Below are 21,116 nucleotides of genomic sequence, written 5' to 3'. Positions count from 1 at the left end.
TTTCAATATCTGATTCCTCATTTGGTGCATACACATTCCCAATGACACATTCAATATGCGAATAAACTGTACCTGACAGAAGAACAAACCTTCTGGAGCAGCAACAATCATTTAAAACAAACACTGAAGGGTTCGAGATGCACAATAAACCCCCTGCACTTCCTTCAGCATCCACGACCAAGAACTCCATTAAGTCAATATGCCATAGTGACCTAGCAAATCCTTCATCAACTGCTAAATGCTTTGTCTCTTGAAACAATACCATATCAACGTTTTTTATTTTTAAAAACTCCTTGATTCTTCTCCTTTTCTCTACCCTTCCAAGCCCTCTCACATTCTAGGATAGGATCTTTATTTAACAACTTCAATCTCTTAAAAAAAACTCTCATTCTGGTGTTGATTTAAACACCTCCCTTGCTCTTTTTCCTTGCAAGCCTTGCCTCATCTTCCTCCTCCAATTGGATAATCATTTTAGTTGTTTCAATTTCTTTTCCTTCCAAATCCAAGCCCAGCGCCTTCCCCAACTTAATTGTTTCCTGAGCTTCATGTTGAAGGGCTCTGTGCCTACCTGGACTATCAATAATCGACAGAGAAGCTGAGATCGGAGCGGCAGCTGTATGAAACAGAGCGCCTCTCTGGAAACCACCTCTGAAATTCATACCTCTTCTTCCAATCTTTCTTCTGCTCCGAAGCTCTTTCCCCTATCTTCGCTGCTGATTATTTCTGATCGCAGCTGGTTGAGCTATGCAATTACTGATTCCCTGAGCTGCTGGAAAATAATGTTGCTCCACCTGGGTCTAATTTTGAGATACACTTAATGGACCAAGAGGCTGGTTTCCACATCCCATCACAGGTCTTGAATTGTCAGTTGGCCCAAATACCTGCATACGTGACTTCTCCACAACGCCTGGGCTAATATTACCTGTACTATGACCAGGCCTGTTACCAACTGGCCCAATCTTTTCATTACCAGGCTGGGCTTCACCCAATACTACCTCTAAATTTATATTAGGCCTTCTAAAATCAGTCTCACTTAAGCTCCTTATAAGTCCAACTGAGCCCATATCAGTTCTACCTCTCTGACTTTTCATCTCTTCTATGCTCTGAACTAACCGTTCACGCATGCCATTCTTGAAACCTGAACATTCAATTAATGGTCCCGAAGCAACTTTTTGAGCCGCCACACCATCATCACACTACAGGAAAAATGGGATATGGTGGCATTTTTTTAACGACGTTTTGTTGAACGTCACTTGTATTAATTTTTAACGGCGTTTTATAAATGCCACCTATTCTTTAAAATAAAACTACACCGTTTTATAATAGGAGTCGCTTTTAAACGCCTCCAAATCCGTTGGCCTCACGCGCCTCCTCTCTCCCTCTTTGTTGAAACCCTTATTTTGAATCTGAGATGTAATACGCACGCATCTCTCTCTCTTTCTCTCAACCCTCTCATTCTCACACCTTCAAATCTCGCCTCTCTCCTGCTCACCCCCAATTGCTTCTAAACCCTCGAGAGTGATTTTCTTTGAGATTCAGATTCATGCAGGTTCATTTTGAGATTCAGAGCGATTTCGATTTTGAAGATCTCTCTCTCGATTTCAAAGCTCCACCGTCTCTCTCTCTCTCTCTAGATCTGGCTAGTAATCATAGTTTTATGAGAGAAGAGGGAGGACAGGGACTGGGAGCTTGCGAAGAGAGAGGCAGTGCTTGATTTCTCAGAGATTCAGATCGGTCTCAGAGATTTCATCTCTGAGCGATTTCGATTTTGAAGCTCTCTCGATTTCGAGGCTCCACCATGACCACCATCTGCACCAGCTAGGTATTGATTTCTGTCTCTCTCTCTCTCATGCTCTTCCTTCGCGTCTCTCTCGATTTGGTTATTGAAATTACAAACAAGTTTAATCAGGATTTGCTGGCCTTGTGTGAAAGTGACCGGAAGAAGGAGCTTTTGCTGCTACTACAGATCATTGACATAAAGATTATTTCTCTAGGTCATCTACCAAATATTTTCAGATCCTTGGGGAGGCTTTTATTGGAGTCTTTTGTGAAGAAATTTATTTTGGAATTAGAAAGTTGTGGTATGTCCATGATTCTTTCATTTTTATGATTTATAAATATAGCAAAGATCGAGTGCTCATTTTCTCGATTATGAGTCCAGAAATTTGTTTGTCTCTGATTTTGCAGCAGTTCTATTTATACTTGGGTTCAGATTTTGAAGCGAATTGGCATCCTTAATGGAATTATTAGTACCTTTTGTGTGTTCTGTAACAATTGGGTTGGGGAAAAATGGACCATGTTCTGTTGCTCTACCCGTTGAGTTGGTGTGTTTGGTCGAATATTTTAATTGGTGGCGAATCCAATGGGTCACGCCGGGTTCGGTGATAGAGTTGTTGCATTGGTGGGATGGGGTTTCTTTCAGAAAGATAGAAAAACAAATTTGGAAAGTAATCCCCATGGCAATTTTGCTGCTCAAAAATAAATAAATAAAAATTGCCAACAGGGTGAAGCTTAACCTCAAGGGAGTTTTGTATTCTGTCAATGATTTTCTATATAACCTGCAGCATATTCGGTCATGTTATTAGACTTGTGGTTAGGATTGTTGTTAGATATTGGCTATGTTGTTTCTTGTTGGTTTTGCTTGGGCCTTCTCTATTGACATTATAAAGGGTTGTTTGTTTAATTTCTATTAGGGGTATTCAAAATAGCCTGAGAACTGAAGAATCGAAGAATCGAATTAAACCGGTCTCTTTGGGTTAGCTTGATTTGGTTTTTTTAGTCCATTGGTTTGGTTCTGGATCTTCAATTTGTCAAACCGATAGGATTGAGTTGTTTCTTAATTTAGACCTTATTTAAACCTAATCAACTTGAGAATCAAACCTATATATGCATATATAATTTTTTTTTTCTTTTTTTAATATTGACGTGTCTTTATATTACCATGGTTTTGTATGTGATTTCAAAATCCTCTTTTCATGAAGCTTGTGCAATTGAACAAATTTTGAATTATTGGTCCAAGAGTGATAGATTCTGCTTCATGTTAAATGATTTAGCCTACTAACAAGGTAAATGATTTAGTGTAGAGAATAAGAGAAATTAACATAATTTGAATTCCAAGTCATGTCAAAAGCTTTCATGTGGTCTTCAATTTTATTTCTTTTTAGTTGAATGATTGTCTTTGTCTGCAGTATAAAATTTAACATAATTTGTCTTTCATGTGTCTTTTTTTGCTTGCAGATATTTGGTGGTCTAGTCAATGCTGGGAACCCAAAATTAGAAGGAACAGATCTTTCTGATAATGAGTATCCTATGCCATTAAGTTAAGAGTATTTTAACACACCTTCTGGGACATGCGTTATTCAATCCATAGTTGTTTTTGATAGAATATTAATGATTTACCTACATTTACCAAAGACCTACATCTCCAAGAGCTGACATTGTTATTTTCCTGTTCATTGCACTTTCTAAGGTGTTGTGTATGAGTTAAATTTTAGTTTTGTGACTCAGTTTTCTTGACAAAGGAAGCTACCTACTTTTCAATTTCAATGACTACCCAAATGGAATGGTGACACTTTTCAATTTACTAATAATGGGAAACTGGCAAGCCTGGATGCAGGTAACACTAATCTGTCACGATCATCTATATCTTCTCTTCATTCATACTGCTCTGTGCATGACTGAAGAATATGTCAACTTGTCTTTGCAGTTCACTTGTGATTTATGTTTACCTAGTTAACTAGTGAAAATTATGCCCTTTGTGGCTTGTTCTTATTTGTTCCATATCCTTGTTAGCAACCAAAGGTTTTGGTGCCTTGTTTATCTTGAGCTAACAATTAATCAAGATGGCGCACCTTGCAGAATATACAAAATTGTGTTTCTCACAGGACTAAATAGCGTTGGATATGCTCAATGTGATTGACTTTGTACTTTTCTTTTGATAACAGAAAACAAAGTTTGGCTTGAGTTGCTTGCCTAATGGATTACTTGTGTCAATAGATATGTCTAGAACAACTACCTAGTCTAACGATGAAATAGAAAAGCAAAAATATTGCTGATACCGTAAATAAAACATGGTGGAAGCCAAGCTAATTTGGTGTTACACTGTTACTTTTCTATAAAAGATCAAATTAAATTCTCTGAAGCCTGCTTCTAATGCCTCTCTTTGACTAAAAATTGAGTAGACTCCTTTTGACAGCTTGACTTGCTTTGACTGTGTTGGGCTGGAAATCCTACCCATCTCATCATAAGAAAGGTGTGGTAAAAATCTTTTGTGCTCATCTCATCAGGTGGTTCTCTAGATGGATTTGAATGGAACTTCTTTATTCCGTGTTAACAATTATATTATAATTCATTTTCTGTAGCTTTGAATGAAGATGTGCAATTATGTGATACCTTTAACAAGTTATCATGATGTATCAGCAGATATCTTACAATATTCCAGATATGCCAACAAATGATATTACAAAAATCCGAAGCTCTCAGTTTTATTTGGATACCAGATTGGCCAAAAAATTGTTATGGATTCATTTGATGCTGTTTAATTCATGTGATGCCTAGTGGAATGCATGATATATTTTGATTTTGAGATGCGCAACTTTCACCACCTATGGCCTTTCTCTTCACAATATTGCCCACTGCAGTCTGTAAATGTGCTGCTTGAATATATTGAAAACATTGTTTTGTTCTGCTGGTATGTGCAGAGAGATCTGAGCAGCTGGACTGGGATACACGGCTAAATATCATCATGGGAGCTGCAAAAGGGCTCGCATACTTGCACCATGATTGTTCCCCACGAATTATATATCGTGACATAAAGTCAAGTAACATTTTGCTTGATGGAATTTTGAGGCTCGAGTATCTGACTTTGGATTAGCCAAATTATTAGAAGATGAGGAATCTCACATTACGACTATTATAGCTGGAACATTTGGGTATCTGGCTCCAGGTAAGGCAATTTAAATTACAGCTGACACTCAAATGCTCAAAACTTTATTATTGAGATTGTTAGTGGGGAATACTACTCTTGATGTTGGTTTCACTAAGACTGATGTGGGGCAGTCTGATAGGTGGGTTTGAGGTTACCCTGCCTAATTACATAATAAAATTGGGAAAGCAAACTAGATGACATGAGGATAAAATAGGACTCAAATAAAACCAAAATTCAACCATACGAGGTCCTAACTGGATATCCTGACTTGATATCAATAAATTTTCAAATTTTGCTGCTTCTTTAAATTCACTTTTTTTTTTAATGGTCTGCATCAAAGTTGTCAGGAAGACGCATTAGTTACGATTTTGAGAAAGAAAAGAATAATGTGGGTGCCTTCTGGGTTTAAGATATTGAACAATGTTACCTCGTATGATAAAATCTGTTGTTTCAGTTTTTGACTTTCAATTGAACTTGAGAAGCAGCAGGCATGTGGAGCACTGGCCCAAGTTTTTTCTATTTTGTAACGCTGTAGTATAGCTACTGTGATTTTGGTATAAGCATTCAAAGTAGTCTATTCTGAATTGAGTGTATTACTTCACTGGCAGAATAAATGCAAAGCGGTAGAGCAACAGAAAAGACTGATGTTTATAGTTTTGAGGTTCTGGTTCTTGAAGTAGTGAGTGGAAAGCGACCCACTGATGTAGCATTTATTGAGAAGGGCTTCAACATTGTTGGCTGGGTACTTCTCTTCCCTACACGTGTTTACACTGCTTTCATTCAAATATGTATGACATGATTGTGGAGCTCACAAGGCGAATTAAGCTTCTTATTTTCCTTGATTAATGATTTCATATGAATCTTCAGAAGATTAGAGGTTCCAGCCTCCAGATCACCAATCTCTTGTTTTGAAGGAAAAAAAAAAACAGTATTCCAGAGATGATGTTAATTTAATAGATAATAGTGAGTTCACTTGGTACAGTTTATAACACCTTGACATGACTGACTTTATATGTCAGGACAATCACCACAGATCATCTTCAAAAGTATATATCGACTCACACATCCAGAATGGTAGGTGGTGTCATAAAGTTATGAGCATCTTGTCTGTTCATAATTTATTGCTAGTTCTATTTAGTTGTTAACATGTTGGCTTCACCTTCATTCATCTATCAATTATTCAATGCCGTCAATTTACTTTCTTGAAGTCCTGAACATTGGGTGTTCTACCTGGAGCTACTATTCTAGGTAATTGTTGCTTCTGTAGCTGTGAAGCATGAGGACCTTGTTGAGCAAGTGAAGATGTTGTTTACCAAATTGTCATCGGATCCAACCACAACTTCTGAATTAGTTGCCAAAGGGCCAGCAATTTTTTCAGGATTTTTTGTGTTAAAATCCTTCGGTTTTTTATTTATCTTATTTTTTCTTTTTTTCCTCGGATCTGACAGTGGGTGTTTTGGTTCATTTCTTATTTTTTGTATTAAATGGGGGAGTGGTGAGAGAGAGAGGAGGGTAATGTTATTTTGTGGCTTTGTATATAAGATAGTAATTTTTTGATTGAGAATTGTGAATTCAATTTTTGAATATGTTATTTTGTGGGAAAATTAATGCTATATTTGTTATTTTGTGGGAAAATTAATGTTATATTAAATTGAATGGGAAAGTGAATTAATGCTATATTTGTTATTTGAATGGGAGTTATTATTTCATATTAGTGTTATTTAGTTTTATTATTGGTGTTCTTTTAGTTTAATCACATAAAATTAGCACAATTTCAAAACCAAAAAAAAAGAAAGATAAGATGGCGTTTTTAAAATGTCACTATAACGGTTGGAATTTTTAAAATTAAAAAAAACCTATGAAGGCGTTTTAAAAATGTTGCTAAAATCATAGTGACGTCACAGTATTGTTAGGGCAGGATATTTGGCGGCGTTTTTAAAAACGCCGCCTATACTAATACAGCGACGTTTTCCAAACGCCATAAAGTTATAGCGACGGCTGTGTCGTCGACGTTTGGTACCAAACGTCACAAAAAGAATTAGCGACGTTTTTGGTACTTATAGCGGCGTTTTAGAAACGCCGCTAAAAGCCTAATTTCCAGCAGTAGTATCATTTACGATTGAAACAGAATGGGAAAGGTGAGCATGGCCCTCAACCAATCTGTCTACACCAACTTTGCTCTACATGTTTAATGCCACTTCATCTTAGGCTTCCACCTCAACCGCTGTGCATGCCATGTCATTGCCCTCTTCCATGTTTCTATGACAGTATGCAACACTCTGTTTCTCCCTGGAACTATTCCCCACTGAACCCTTCTAACTCTGTTTTCCGCTGGAAGCACCCTGATGCAACTTTGATCCAACTCCACAGTTACACTCTTCAAATACCCATATTGGGTAAGAACTACCTTGACAATCCAAGATGACCAATTTGTCTATACGTTCCAGATGTGAGGTCTAGATTCTCAATCTACCATATTTCAGAGAATCCATTGTTAAAGTATCTTCATCAATCTCCACTACGTCTCCCCACACTTCACCTATCTTTTGAAAACTTTTCCTATTCCATAGATTAGGAGGAACACCATAACAACTGAGCCAAACTAATCTGTCATTATCAACGCTATCCCCTTTTTCCATTTGGTGCACGACTCACACCAGTCATGCAACCATTCATCTAACTCATTCATCCTGGCCTTTATATTAGTTGCTGAGGCGAATGATAGGTAAACTATTCTCCTACCACCTTCTCAAACTTTCAGATCTGTCCACCCACTGTTCTGGAGTTCATTTTTAAAATCTACACAACTACAATTCTTTCACATCTTGACTATTACACTTTCATATAACCACCCATTGCCATACTCCTCTGCTTGGATTCTAGTCTCACTTCCGCATTTTCCGGTCATTCCTTTTAACACATCAGCATAAGACCCTCTTTTTACAAATCCAGCAGTTCCAAACCTTCTTGCTGCTTCTCTTTCTTGCTTCGCTAGCTCCTGCCTCCTTTGGAGTTGTCCCCTACTACCTTGCTCCATGCCAAAATCTGCCTTTTTAACTTTTAACATCTTGTCTTCACACCAGACTCCATGAGCTTTTTGAATAGCAACCTCCGTAGCTACCAAGCAATCAAATCGAACGAAACCAAACCGCGACTGTGTTGCTTTCCTCCTCTTGCTTGGGATGAAAACATCCTTAACAACCGCAATGTTTGTAAACAAAGCAAACAAACCTTTGGGACTCATAGAAACAGGAATATCATCAACAAACACTGTATGTATGTTTGATGATGCACCAGGTCTCCCAAATCTTCTCCTAAACACCGGTTTCCACCCTCCACCTCCTTGAGCCGCCATTGGACTACTATAAGTAAATTTACACACTACGGTATCGGACTACTACAAATAAATCTAAAAAATGAGTTGAGGTACAAAATTGAGTTAAAGGCAGTTCTGCGTGCAAGAGAGCCTAGTGAACAATTCAGTTTAAGTGTTGGTTAGACAGTAGTCTACTTGTTTACACCCAAGTTTTGTTAGTGCTTTTGTTTTGTTCTGGATCCCTTGTGATTTGTTGCAGCAAATGAGAGTTTATAAGAACTCTAGTGTACAATATGGTTCCCTTTTTGGTGCTTCAAGTACGCAATGGTTGATGATTGGATCCTTAGCTTACTAATTTTACTTGCTGTTTTTTCCCTACATCCTAACAGACCTTACCAGTTTCATGCATGTACACCATTCAAATAACAAGTTGCAATTTTTGGATTGGGTAAAATATTTTATTCAGTGTATGTCCTTTAATGGGGATGGGGTTGGAGTGGCTTTAAAGGTGATTTACAAGATTGCCTTTTGATATTGTCAATTCAGTGTGTTAAAAAAATATTGTTCAAAAATTCTACTTTTTAAGTGTATATGGATTATATCTAAAAAGTTGAAAAAGAAAATGGATTAAAATGTTAAAAAAATATGGATTATAAACTCATAAAACTATTTTTAAAAACTCCAAACCAAACAAAGTGATTGGTTTCCCTTGTGCTCTCTAATGTCTAAGGCAGCATAGTTGATTTGTCTGATGAGTTGTATAAAGAACTTGCAATATTATTGGCACTGATGGTTGGAGTTTTGGAATACATAATGGGGTTCTGAGTTACATCTTCGCTTTCTGCTTTGCTTTCATTTTTGTTTTCATTTGTGTTTGTTTCCATTTTTTTATGGGAAATATTACTCACTCCATTATGATGTTGTTTCTCATCATTTTGATCTGCAGGTGTTTAGAAATAATTTGTTTCTCATTGAAATAGTTTCGTGATTTTAGCTTTTAAGCAATGAATGTTTTGTGTAAATTTATAACCAATTGATGAAGTTTTAAGACAATTTTAGTTGATGTAATAAACAATCAGTTGATTGATTGATTGATTGATCATTCTTGAATTGGAATTTATATAACTGCGGCATAGGTTTTTTCAAATTTGAATACTATTACTATTTGTAAGCCATTTGATTGGTTGATGCTTCTTGAATTTGAATAAGAATTTATGGAGATTTGATGTGAATGATTTTTTTTTTTTTAAAAAAAGAAGTTACGATGGTATTTTTTAAAATTCCACTGTAGTGTCAATTGACGTTACTGGACTGTTTTTAGCGGCATTTAGTGAAACGCCTCCTATAGGTTTTTACCGGTGTTTTCAAATCGCCATGAAGTTATAGTAACAGCCCTTTCATTAGTGTTTGGGGTAAGCACTGCTACAACTTTTGGCGGCAGTTTCTTGCTATACAGTGACGTTTTTAAAACATCACTATTGGCTAAATTTCCTATAGTGCCAAGTATTTTGTGTGCACTTGTGTTTTCATCATTAATACCACTACAGGAAAAATGGGCTACCACAACGTTTATTTTATGGCGTTTTGTGAAACGCCATTATAGATGGATGAAACACAACGTTTCCAAAACGTTGTCTTAGAGCTCAGTTGAACGGCGTCGTGTTGGGTGTATACATTTGACACCGTCCACTTTCCGTCTCTCACTTTCTCTCTATATCTTCCATAGCTCGGTCTCTCTCCCTCTCTTTCTCTCTCTTCCAAAGCCCTTGACTGATATTCATCGAACCAGATCAAAGACACACACACACACACACACTCTCTCTCTCTCTCTCGCTCGCTCGATTGCAGGTGTTGCTCTTCATTGATCTGTCGGTGGAGAGTTTTGATCAGTCTCTTCATCGAACTTGAACTCAAACTCGATCTGTTCTTCATCAAATCGCAGATCCAAAATCGATATCATTCTCGAACCAGATCGATCTCTGTTGCTCTTATCTCAGGTACAATTTTCATTCTCTTGAAGGATGTCTGGAGGTTTCTCTTTCTTCTAATTCTATTTGTTCATTTTCCTTATTTTTGTCTGCTCTAATAATGGCTTACATATCTATTGAGGCTTATAGGGTGTTAAATCTTTGTTTATAGCACTGTAATCACCCCCGTAAGTTTGATGATTGACAAAGTACTCCAGTTTTGGAGTCAAGAAATTTTTTGATCTAATGCCTTTGTCATATGGCTAGTAGGCCTTTTGATTTGTTTTTGTTTCCTTCGGTGAGTGTTTGTCCACATTTTATTATTTGACAGTCAGAACAATGCCATTTTAGTTCTGTGCTGTTTTGTTTGGACGGCTGAACTATCCTGGAGATGTAATGAACTGCAGAACTACTGAGAAATAAATGTCCCTGTATGAGAATGTGATAATCTTTGAGTTTCATCGACACATATATAAATATATTGAATGTATTCTAAATCTTAATGGTATTCACGTTTAGGTAAATGGAAATATGGAGTTTTCTTTAATTGTAGTCGAGTGTTGCTGCAATTCTTTTTTTGTTTTGCGAATTTAGATGTATGTTTTTAGTAATTCCCAAGCTTAGAATTAATTATTGATGATTATCAGTCTGAAATTGAGTTTGTAGGGTTGCCTCCACTTGTTCTGAAGGAAGGCACTAACCACAGTCTTTCTTCCTCTTTTAACTGTGTTGGAGGAGATCATAGAATGCTGAGAAACCCTCTGGCTTTCTTAGCTAATAAATTATTGATAGTTGCAAGACTAATTTCTGTACTGATGCTTTTGATCAGATGGGCTTCAGGTTATTTTGCAGTTTGTCTAAGCATATTTGGCTAAGTTGGTATTGGTGTCCTTCAATTATAGGGAATCCTGTTTGGTTGACTTTGGTATAGTGGAAAACTTAGTGTAAACATATTTCTTTTATTGCCTGCGAGCAAGATAATTTTATTATATATTGGAACTAGCTATGTGAACTTAAAAGACTCAAAAAAATTCCATGACATGAGATTTAATAGAGGATATTGGAAGTTGAATGATGGTCTCTACTCCTAAGGTGAGATGGACAAATCAGGGCACCAATTTTATCCACAAACTTGGCAAGTAAATACTGCGTTTTCTGTCTAAAGTTGGATTGAATCAAGATACCTTTAGTTATCAACCCATATTGAGGCTGGAATGAAAATTATATGTGGTGTGGGTCTTAGACTTGGGGATTCAGCAAATGGAAAATGGACCTTGATGATATACCAGTGAGATATCCGGGGTGCAATAAGATATAGACTTAATTACGTGATACATAAGGTTTAAAAAGTTCTTTTGGGGGTTGAGATTGTTGTTATTGTTGTCAACTGTCTTTTGATCTGCTGATATTAAATTTTATTTTCTATTTGGCTAACATGTTTCCCTGCAAAACTTGCTGACATGTAATTAGTATTTCATAATTCAAGTGGATTCAATCTTCTTTTGATGCATGTCTTACATATGAATGGCAATTTACATCAATTTCACATTGCTGTAGGCAAGCAACAATGTTTCTATTGAAGTTTTCTTTCTTGTTTATGAGACTTAGAAGTTTGAACAACAGTTCTAACATAGATTGTCCAGTTATATAACTACAATTTTGAAAAGAAATAACCTTTATATATTGAATGGACCAAATAGAAAATAATTTTATTGTATCTAAACCAAAGAAATTCGAAAGCTACGTGGTTGGAATTCTAAAAACTCTAATTTGATGTTTGAAACATGCTACAGTTGAAATTACAATAAATATACAATGGAGATTGAAGAAGATTCTTTGACTAGGACGAGCGCGGAAGCACTCACCTACAAGTAGTGGCCCCTAAATTGAATTAGGGCAGCAAGAGAAAGGCTTGATTAGGTTTGAATATCTTAGGTTTTTGAGGCTGAAAGATATATAATTTTTGGGGTAAGTATTTTATTACCAAAATCAAATATTACAATAAAGTTCAATGCACACTCCACTAGGTAACACATCATCAAACGAGAGATTCTTAAAAGTCTAGCTTAAGAGATTGGCCAAGAGACTAGGCAAAAGCAAACATGCCTGAAGGACCTGCAGAGTAAGCAACAAAATAAACATCAATCACTAGAGCCTAGCTAAAGAAACCCTATCTGAAGTGCATAATTAAACGCTAGCACCAAAAGATTACAAATCCATTCATTTCAAACCAAAAGGCCTACTAGCTTATTACTTAAAAATACTATTACTACATCATTTTAGCTTTTTTGTTTTTTGCAATATGGCAATTTGCAAGAATATACTTTTTTGACAAAAAAGATCCGCAACATTATAGTTGCATAAATACATTATTCAAGTGGAGCCAATTCAATATTGATGGCAGAAACTGACCTTAAGAGAGTGGCAAGAATAGACTTGTGTGCAATAATAGAGGCTCATGCTTCTTCATCACTTAGACAAGACTCTTTTTTTTTGTTTTTGTCCAGTCATGATTTAGTTTTGTGGACAAATCAGCAGACCTTTATAAGCATGGTAAGATGTTACACACACATATGTAGATGGTCTCATGATCTCAAAGTGACAATGTATGAGATTAGTTGGATGTTTGCAATTAATTATCTATTTGGCAAGTGTGCTTGGTCTATATTTTTTGTACTTATATTTTTTGTGTAACATTATGATTTTGAATTTCTAATGTTTATCATAATTTTTTGTTAAGTAATTTGAAATCTACCCTCGTCTGCACAGTTTTCTAATGTTTATCATAATTTCTAATGTTTATCTAGTACTTGCCATTGTAATGTGCTATCAACTACAATCATGGAATTTTTTACTTTGTGATCAATCAAGATAATTTGGTTGTTCTTGTAGAATCTTCATTAGAGATACTCAGTCATCTTGATGAAGTTCTATATCATAATCTATCAAGAGCATTGTAGAAACTTTTAGTTTCTTCATTAATATGCTTCATGCTAGAAATGCTTCTAGTATGCTTGATAGTGTTGATTCAAGTTGCACCACCGGGATGCAAAAATCATGACAGTTGTTAATTTAGCAAGTAATTATCCATGCATGCATGAATAGCCGTAGACCCGTCCAAGAATCTTCATCAGAGATACCTAGTCATCTTTGATGAGGCTCTTCTTGGATTGTGCAGTTCGGACAGTTCAGGAACACAAGTCTATGTTGTAATTAGTAGTTCTACTGCTTAAATATAGTCCATCTCGTAGAGATTTCGTGTAGTAGCTCCTCATGTTCTCCGGGTGCATACTAGACAAGGTGTAGCAATACACCCAGTCTGTGTAGTGTACTTGGAGAACTATGGGGAGATGCTGCCGAAATTTCGTTAGAGATGGATAGAGTGGTATGAGCTACTTTTTACAATATAGACTGTGCATTCCTGAATGGGAAAGTAGGATGAACCAACCTATTAGAGAAGACTTAGAGGTAAATGGTGTCATGTCGCATGCATTATAAGGTACTTAATTGAGGTTAAGAATAATTAAAATGAAATGATAATTTTGAACTATGTTGATTTGACAGTGACAGTTGTAGTGTAAGACGAAGTCAGATGGATAAAAGTTGGATAAATCAGCATAGGTTGCATCCAGAATATATAGAAGGGGTTAAGGAATTTGTTAAACTTGCATGCCAAAATAATCTTCTATCCAATGAAGTCACATGTCCATGTAAACGGTGTCGGAATGTCAAACTAGTAAAGAAAGACCTTTTGGGGGAACATTTAATGGTCAATGGGTTTATTCCAAGCTACACCAGATGGATTTTTCACGGGGAAGATTTATCGGCGTCTGTGCCATTGAATGAGAATGTCAGTGATTCGAATCATGGCGATGAAGTCAATGAAATGATATATGAGGGGTTCGGACTTCCTCCGCCAAGCTTGGTTCATCTTGCTAGTAATGAGACAGGAAGTTCTAATATCGAACTAGGCCCGGATAAGAAAACTGAAAGATTTTTCAGTTTATTGAAGGAGGCCGAAAGAGAGTTGTATCCAGAGTGTCACAAGTTTTCAATGCTCTCATTTGTTGTTCGATTATTGCATATCAAGTGCCTTAGTGGATGGAGCGACAAGTCTTTTACGATGTTGCTTAAACTTTTGAAGGATGCATTTCCAAAAGGTGAAACTTTGCCAAAGTCGTTCTATGCAACGAGGGCACTCCTTAGGGAATTAGGCCTCGATTATCACAAGGTACATGCATGCCCAAGAGATTGCTCACTGTATTGGAAGGAGACAGCTAGTAGGGATGATTGCATAGTGTGTCAGACACCTAGATACAAACAGTTTGAGGGTGAGAAGAATGATTATAAAAAGAAGCAACAAAGAATTCCCCAAAAGATTGTGAGATACTTTCCTTTGATTCCAAGGCTTCAAAGATTGTTCATGTCATCCAAAACTGCTTCATTAATGAGATGGCATGCGGAGGGCCGAATTGATGACGGCAAAATGAGACATCCTGCTGACTCTCCTGTCTGGAAAAATTTTGATACTTTGTATCCCAAGTTTGCGACTGAACCTCGCAACGTCAGACTAGGTTTAGCCGCGGATGGATTTAATCCTTCAAGGCAATGAATGTTGCTCATAGTAGTTGGCCAGTTATTGTGATGCCTTATAATTTGCCACCGTGGTTGTGCATGAAACAACCTCATATGATGATGATATTGCTCATTGATGGTCCTTCTTCACCTGGCAATAACATTGATGTCTACTTGCGCTTATTAGTGGATGAACTGAATGAATTATGGGAAAATGGTGTTCAGACATACGATGCAGAAACTAATCAAATGTTCCAATTGCACGCGGTCTTACTGTGGACAATAAATGATTTTCCTGCATATGCAAATTTGTCTGGATGGAGCACGAAAGGTGCTTTAGCTTGTCCTTGTTGTAACATACGTACTCGACATCGGTATTTAAAGAATGGAAGGAAAATTTGTTACATGGGGCATCGCCGCTGGTTGAATGCGAGTCACAAATTTCGAAAAGATGGTGCGTCGTTTGATGGAACTTTTGAATTTGAACCATGTCCAACTCGATTATCGGGGGCTAATGTGTTACGACAGCTAGGGCCTAAGCATCAACCAACTAACAGACAAAAAAGAACTAGGAAAGGAAAGGAAAAGGAGGACAACAAGGGGGATCATAATTGGAGGAAGAGGAGTATTTTCTTTGAGCTTCCATATTGGGAGCATAATTTGATTCGCCACAATCTTGATGTAATGCACATTGAGAAGAACGTGTGTGATAATGTATTGTGGACGATATTAAATGTTGATGGGAAAGGAAAGGATAATTTAAATGCTCGTAGAGACTTGCAAGATATGGGAATTCGAAAGGCATTACATCCTAAAAAAGGGGTTGGGAACAGGTATTATTTGCCGCCTACATGTTTTGCTATGAACAATAGAGAGAGAGGTTTGTTTTGTACACTCTTGAAGAATATCAAAGTTCCAGATGGGTATGCATCCAATATTTCTCGTCGTGTTAACCTCAAACAACATAGCATATCTGGACTGAAAAGTCATGACAACCATATATTGATGCAACAAATACTTCCAATAGCAGTGAGAAATTTGTTACCGAAGAAAGTTGTTGAACCATTGACTGAGTTAAGCAATTTCTTCAGGCAGTTGTGCTCCAAAACTCTAGAGCCAGATGGGTTAGATCGTCTTCAATCCCAAATTGCTCTTACACTTTGTCATCTAGAGAGAATTTTTCCTCCATCCTTTTTCGATATAATGGAGCACTTGCCTATTCACCTAGCAGAGGAGGCCAAGATTGCCGGTCCAGTGCAATATCGCTGGATGTACTTTATAGAAAGGTGTGCAATTCTACTCCAATTTACAGTTGTATTCATTTGTTTGTTTATAATTGAAAGTCATGTGTGTATTTGTTTGTTTATAGGTATCTTATGACACTTAAGTCATATATGCGTAATCGAAGTCATCCAGAAGGTTCAATTGCAGAGGGATACTTAGTTGAAGAGTGTATGACCTTTTGCTCAAGGTACTTGGATGATGTCGAGTCAAAATTGAATCGACCAATAAGAATTACGATGTTAGCGACAATCCTGGGATATTACTGGGTCATGCTTTAGGAAAAGGAGAAGGGTTTGCGCTTGATAACACATCATGGGTACAAGCTCATCGGTATGTGTTATTTAACACTGCTGCAGTTGTCCCATATCGGGAGTAAGATACAATCTTTATTCCAAAATTTTATTGATACCATTAATAAGTATCTTGCATTTTATAAGTACTTTAAATGTATAGGGAGCATCGTGATTTTATTAAGCGGTCACATCGTCGTCTCAAAGATTTTGATGTGGATCGCCGTCACAATGATGAGTTTCCCAGATGGTTTAATTCTCATGTAAGTACTAATAACTTACATGTTTCTAATTTTCAATTCTCATGTTTTTAATTTTTAATTCTCTATTAGTTGATGTTTAATTTTGTTGACTTTGTAAAAATAGGTTGAAGAGCTTCTAGCTATTCAAAATGCTGTGTTGTCAGATGAGATTAAAACTTTGGCATTGAGACCTAGTAAAAAGGCCACGAGATTCAGCGGGTATATAATTAATGGTACTAGGTATCATACGAGGAGTCGTGAGTGGAGAAGAAAAACTCAAAATAGTGGGGTTATGGTGAAAGCAAAGACTTATAGCTATGCAAGTACCAGAGACATAAATCCTGTGGAAGGTGAAGTAGCATACTATGGATATGTGACAGACATTATTGAATTGTATTACTCATATGACCGTAGATATGTGTTATTCATGTGCGACTGGATTGACAACAACAAAGGATTGAAGCAGGATGGGTTTGGTTTCACACTCGTTAATTTCAATCATTTGTTATATACAAAGAAACAAAATAGCGATGAGCCATTCATCCTAGCATCTCAGGCACAACAAGTTTTCTATGTTAATGATCCCGTTGAAGCTGATTGGAATGTTGTAGTTAAGATGAAACCTAGAGACTTGTATGAGGTGTGTGGAGAACAACCAATTAATGATGGAGTACATCACAATGAAGTGGAAGGATTTGGCGACCAAGAGTTAGATGCAACTTCGTTTTCTTGTGAAGATGACATAAATTGGGTTAGGCAAGGTGCAATTGGAACAACTATTGATGAAACTATTGGACCTCTTGGGATTTCGACACAGACACAATCTGAAGATGATGAAGAAATGATATGATATTGTAATTTTGTATCATATTCATTGTTACATTTGTGCTTTCAGTATGGATATTCATGTTAATGAAACCTTTGCTTTTATAATGCGCCATTTGTTTGCTTTGTTAATAAAATCTTTGTTTTTGTATTCATTATTGTATCAATTGTACTTTATATTCATTGCTAACCCATAAAATTCTATACGTATGCTTGTGGTCTTCTATAAACTAGCATGACAGATCAACGGTGCTCTAGGCAGAGGCAACATTCAGCCTCTGCAAATTCTGAGAGTTCTTATAGTGGGAGTGCAGATGAGAGTTCTTATAGTGAGAGTTCAGATGAGAGTTCAGAGGAGAGTACACGCATCATACCTGATCCACCCATGTCATGGTATCCTCTAGGTAGCTTGCCTAGTACATCATCGAGTACTGGTTCAACACATGACACTACTGCTGGTATGAATTATTTCTCTATTTATGTTCTTTTTTCTTTTAATGTTTTACATTTTTTTTTTTAAAACTAAGTGATTTTAATCTTTGCCTTCTTGTTAATTAGTAACTCAATTACATTTAAGTCAGTAAACAAAATAAACATACATCATTTAAGTCAATTATTATCATTCTTTCTAGTATCTTCTAACTTGATATTGATATTTGGATGAGTAGGTCGCAGTTCGAGAGGCCCAACACTCATGCACGGTAGTGATTGGAACCCAAGTGGTGGCATTTTACATATTGTGCCTAATGAGTTGAACCAAGTGGTTGATGGGTATACACCCTTGGCTTCTCGTTTGGGTGTCTTAGCTCGAGATGGGAACCTTATGCCCCTCACTTATAGAACTTGGAGTCATGTACCAAAGGAAAACAAAGAGAGAATTTGGAGAGAAGTAAAGGTGAAAGAATTATTTCATTTCTTATTTTGGGCATGTCTTTTCTTCATTGTTCACCATGAAAATAAAGAGAGAATATGGACTTGTTTTGAATGGAATATGGACTTTATGGTTTAACCCACAAAAAAGTTTTCAAATTATGTTTTCTACCCTGTCATATCCCAAAAGTATGCGGAACGTATCTCCCACGTATCCATGTGTATCTGAACCGTATCTAAAATTTAAAAAAAGAAAAAAAAGAAAAAAAAGGGATACTGTTGTGTGTATGTTGTTCTTAATAGTTAAAATTACATTGTGTATTTTGCTGCGTGTATGTTAAGTACTTAATAGTTAAAGTTGATGCTATGTGTATGTTGTTCTTTATATTATGCCTTGTGTATTCTGCTGCGTGTATGTTGTTGCTGCTGTGTGTATGCAATAGTCACAAAGTTGCCAATTATTTGCAGGTCAATACAGATGCTGACGAGTCAATGAAGAAATTTGTTTTGGCATCCGTTGGAAAAAAATGGAGAGAGTGGAAGGCTAGAGTTAAACAAATGGGATATACGCTATTCGACAATGATGCTGATAGGTTAACTCATCGACCTGAAAGAGTACACGAGCATCAATGGCGGAGCTTAGTTTATTATTGGGGCACTCGGAAAGCACAGGTATTATTGAATTTTAAATTGTACTTTTACATGGGATTAGTGTTAAATTGTTTATTGAACTCTATTGTAATCTCATAAGATGAGTTTGTTAATTAATAAATTATCTTGTGTTTGTGTTCATATGTAATAGAAAAAAAGTACAAAAAACAAAGAAATTCGGAAGAAGAAGACATTAAATCACATAACCGGCAGAAAACCATTCTCAATTGTTCGAGTAGAGGTATATAGTTTCTTTATATTTCAAATTGAAATTGTATATTTTGATTTTGTTACTTAATTTTAAGTGAAATTGTAGGAAACAAATAAGAAGAATGGAGTTCCTGCTACTCGCTTAGAGGTGTGGATGGCTGGGTACTCAAAGGATAACAAATCAAGTAATGATAAAGTTGCTGACGTCATGGTATGTAGCACCATTATTATAACATAGAACTAGCAACATAACATAGAACTCATGATCCTACATGGTACCCATCAGACCTAGGACGAGGTCATCATAATCATCAAGTTCGTACCTTTTATATGAAATTTAGCATCTTTCTATGCTGCTCCGTTTTAGTCTTTAGATGTTGTCATGGCAGTTAAGTGGTCGTTATTATGTCTTGCTTGTAGGTTGAATTTTATTAGTGGCTAATTAACTAATTAACAATCGCAGACACAAATAAAGGAGCTTGGGGCGCAATCCAATGCTACAGATGAAGAGATTATCACACAGGTTCTAGGGCCTGAGCGACCTGGTCGTGTTCGAACATACGGATTGGGTCCTTCTCCGACTGATGTCTTTGGAGGCGGATGCAGGCAATCACAAGAACAAACTCGTATCATCCAAACGCAAGTCCAAGAGCAACTTAACCAATATAAAACACAAATGGAGATGCAAATGAAGGAGATGATGGATGCTATGCTTAATCAACAGAAAGTACAAATGGAGATGCAAAGCACAATCCAAGCTCAACAAGCACGAATAGAGCAATTGGAGTCTCAACAGGCCATGGGTGGGCCTGTTGCACCAGCTGCTACACATGTGCATTCACAACAACAATCCCATGCATACACCTCCTCGTTTAATTGCCATCGTTCGTCCGAGGAAGTGAGTAAATAGTTAATTATGAAATTTTCAATATGACATTTTATTTATGTTATTTGTTCTTATCAAATGCAGGTTCACATATCAAAGAAAGAAAAGAAGAAGAAGAAGAAGTAGATATGACAAATTATACCTTGAAAAGGTATATTCTGTCTCCAGCCTTTTTTTAATTTTTTTTTTTTTATGGTGGCAATACATGTAGGCTTTTCTATTTCTTTTTCTTCATGATAATGTTTGCAAGCTTAATATGCTAGAATGCATAGAGAGAAAGGTCTGGAGTGATCCAGACACATTTATTTTGTAGATGTCTAATTGAATTAGCTCGTTGATATTTTGAAAACATTATTTTAAGAACTCAATTTCATAAAATATGTAAATTCCAAAAATAAATGGTTAAAAAAAAAAAAAAAAAAAACTAACACGTGTCCCTTCTTGAAGTTTATCTGATGGGAAAGGCTTTTGGTGATCTAACTACCCCATGCTTTAGCATTTTGAGCCTAGGGTATTGATTGAAGTTAGATAATTGAATCTACACGTGCCACACGAAAGGTGTACACCCAGACAGTAAAAGCATTCCCTCCCAACTTTCTCTCTCTCACACACACATCTCACATCCACAAGGGACCAAGCACAGCAAGGAAAAAAAATCTAGGAAACAGGCATTACTGGCCATATTTGGAGGATTCAGCTGTTGGGTATTTCAATTGGTAAACAGTTTTCAACTGTTTTCTTCAGTTATTTGTGAAATTTTTAATTGTTTTTGAGAGACTTAAAGACTAGATATAAGAGTACCAAATCCCATATGGGTTTATTCTTCTATGTGTACCAACAACAACAATCCTATGCTTTGTTTGAAATGCAATCAATATGATGGTATGTTTTTTCCTACAGTTTCTCGCAATTACGCATCAATCAGTGGCCATTCCCTATAGTACCAAAACTTCAGTTTTGTTGCTAAGAAAACAAATGTTTGATCAAATTGTCAAAAATTTCAACTGATGAGAAAACTGTATCAAATTGATTTCTCAACAAAACACACTACTCTAATTTCACATTCAAGGTCC

At 36.5% G+C, this 21,116-nt stretch overlaps 2 protein-coding genes and 2 long non-coding RNA genes across 4 annotated transcripts; all 4 read left to right on the top strand.

Annotated features, from left to right (window-relative positions):
- Positions 1–3,171: 3,171 nt before the first annotated feature.
- LOC145790576 (uncharacterized) lies at positions 3,172–4,821 on the top strand. The gene is made up of 3 exons (XR_014329401.1): positions 3,172–3,302; positions 3,526–3,616; positions 4,701–4,821. It is a non-coding gene; the product is annotated as an uncharacterized LOC145790576 (long non-coding RNA).
- An 8,981-nt stretch (positions 4,822–13,802) lies between these two features.
- LOC145791345 (uncharacterized) lies at positions 13,803–14,822 on the top strand. The gene has a single exon (XM_082871700.1). It carries the CDS (start codon positions 13,803–13,805, stop codon positions 14,820–14,822), a length of 1,020 nt encoding a protein of 339 aa, XP_082727826.1.
- On the top strand, positions 14,819–17,451 carry LOC145791344 (uncharacterized). Its single transcript, XM_082871699.1, has 4 exons — positions 14,819–16,071; positions 16,155–16,256; positions 16,523–16,622; positions 16,726–17,451. Exons 1-4 carry the CDS (start codon positions 14,819–14,821, stop codon positions 17,449–17,451), a joined length of 2,181 nt encoding a protein of 726 aa, XP_082727825.1.
- Positions 17,452–19,641: 2,190 nt separating this feature from the next.
- On the top strand, positions 19,642–20,195 carry LOC145790083 (uncharacterized). Its single transcript, XR_014328727.1, has 2 exons — positions 19,642–20,055; positions 20,128–20,195. It is a non-coding gene; the product is annotated as an uncharacterized LOC145790083 (long non-coding RNA).
- Positions 20,196–21,116: the final 921 nt, after the last annotated feature.

Source organism: Camellia sinensis, chromosome 5, assembly GCF_055761805.1.
Source record: "Camellia sinensis isolate YWXY chromosome 5, ASM5576180v1, whole genome shotgun sequence".
Classification (NCBI taxonomy): domain Eukaryota; kingdom Viridiplantae; phylum Streptophyta; class Magnoliopsida; order Ericales; family Theaceae; genus Camellia; species Camellia sinensis.
Note: the sequence above shows the minus strand (reverse complement) of the source record. Positions and strands in the feature narration are given on the sequence as shown.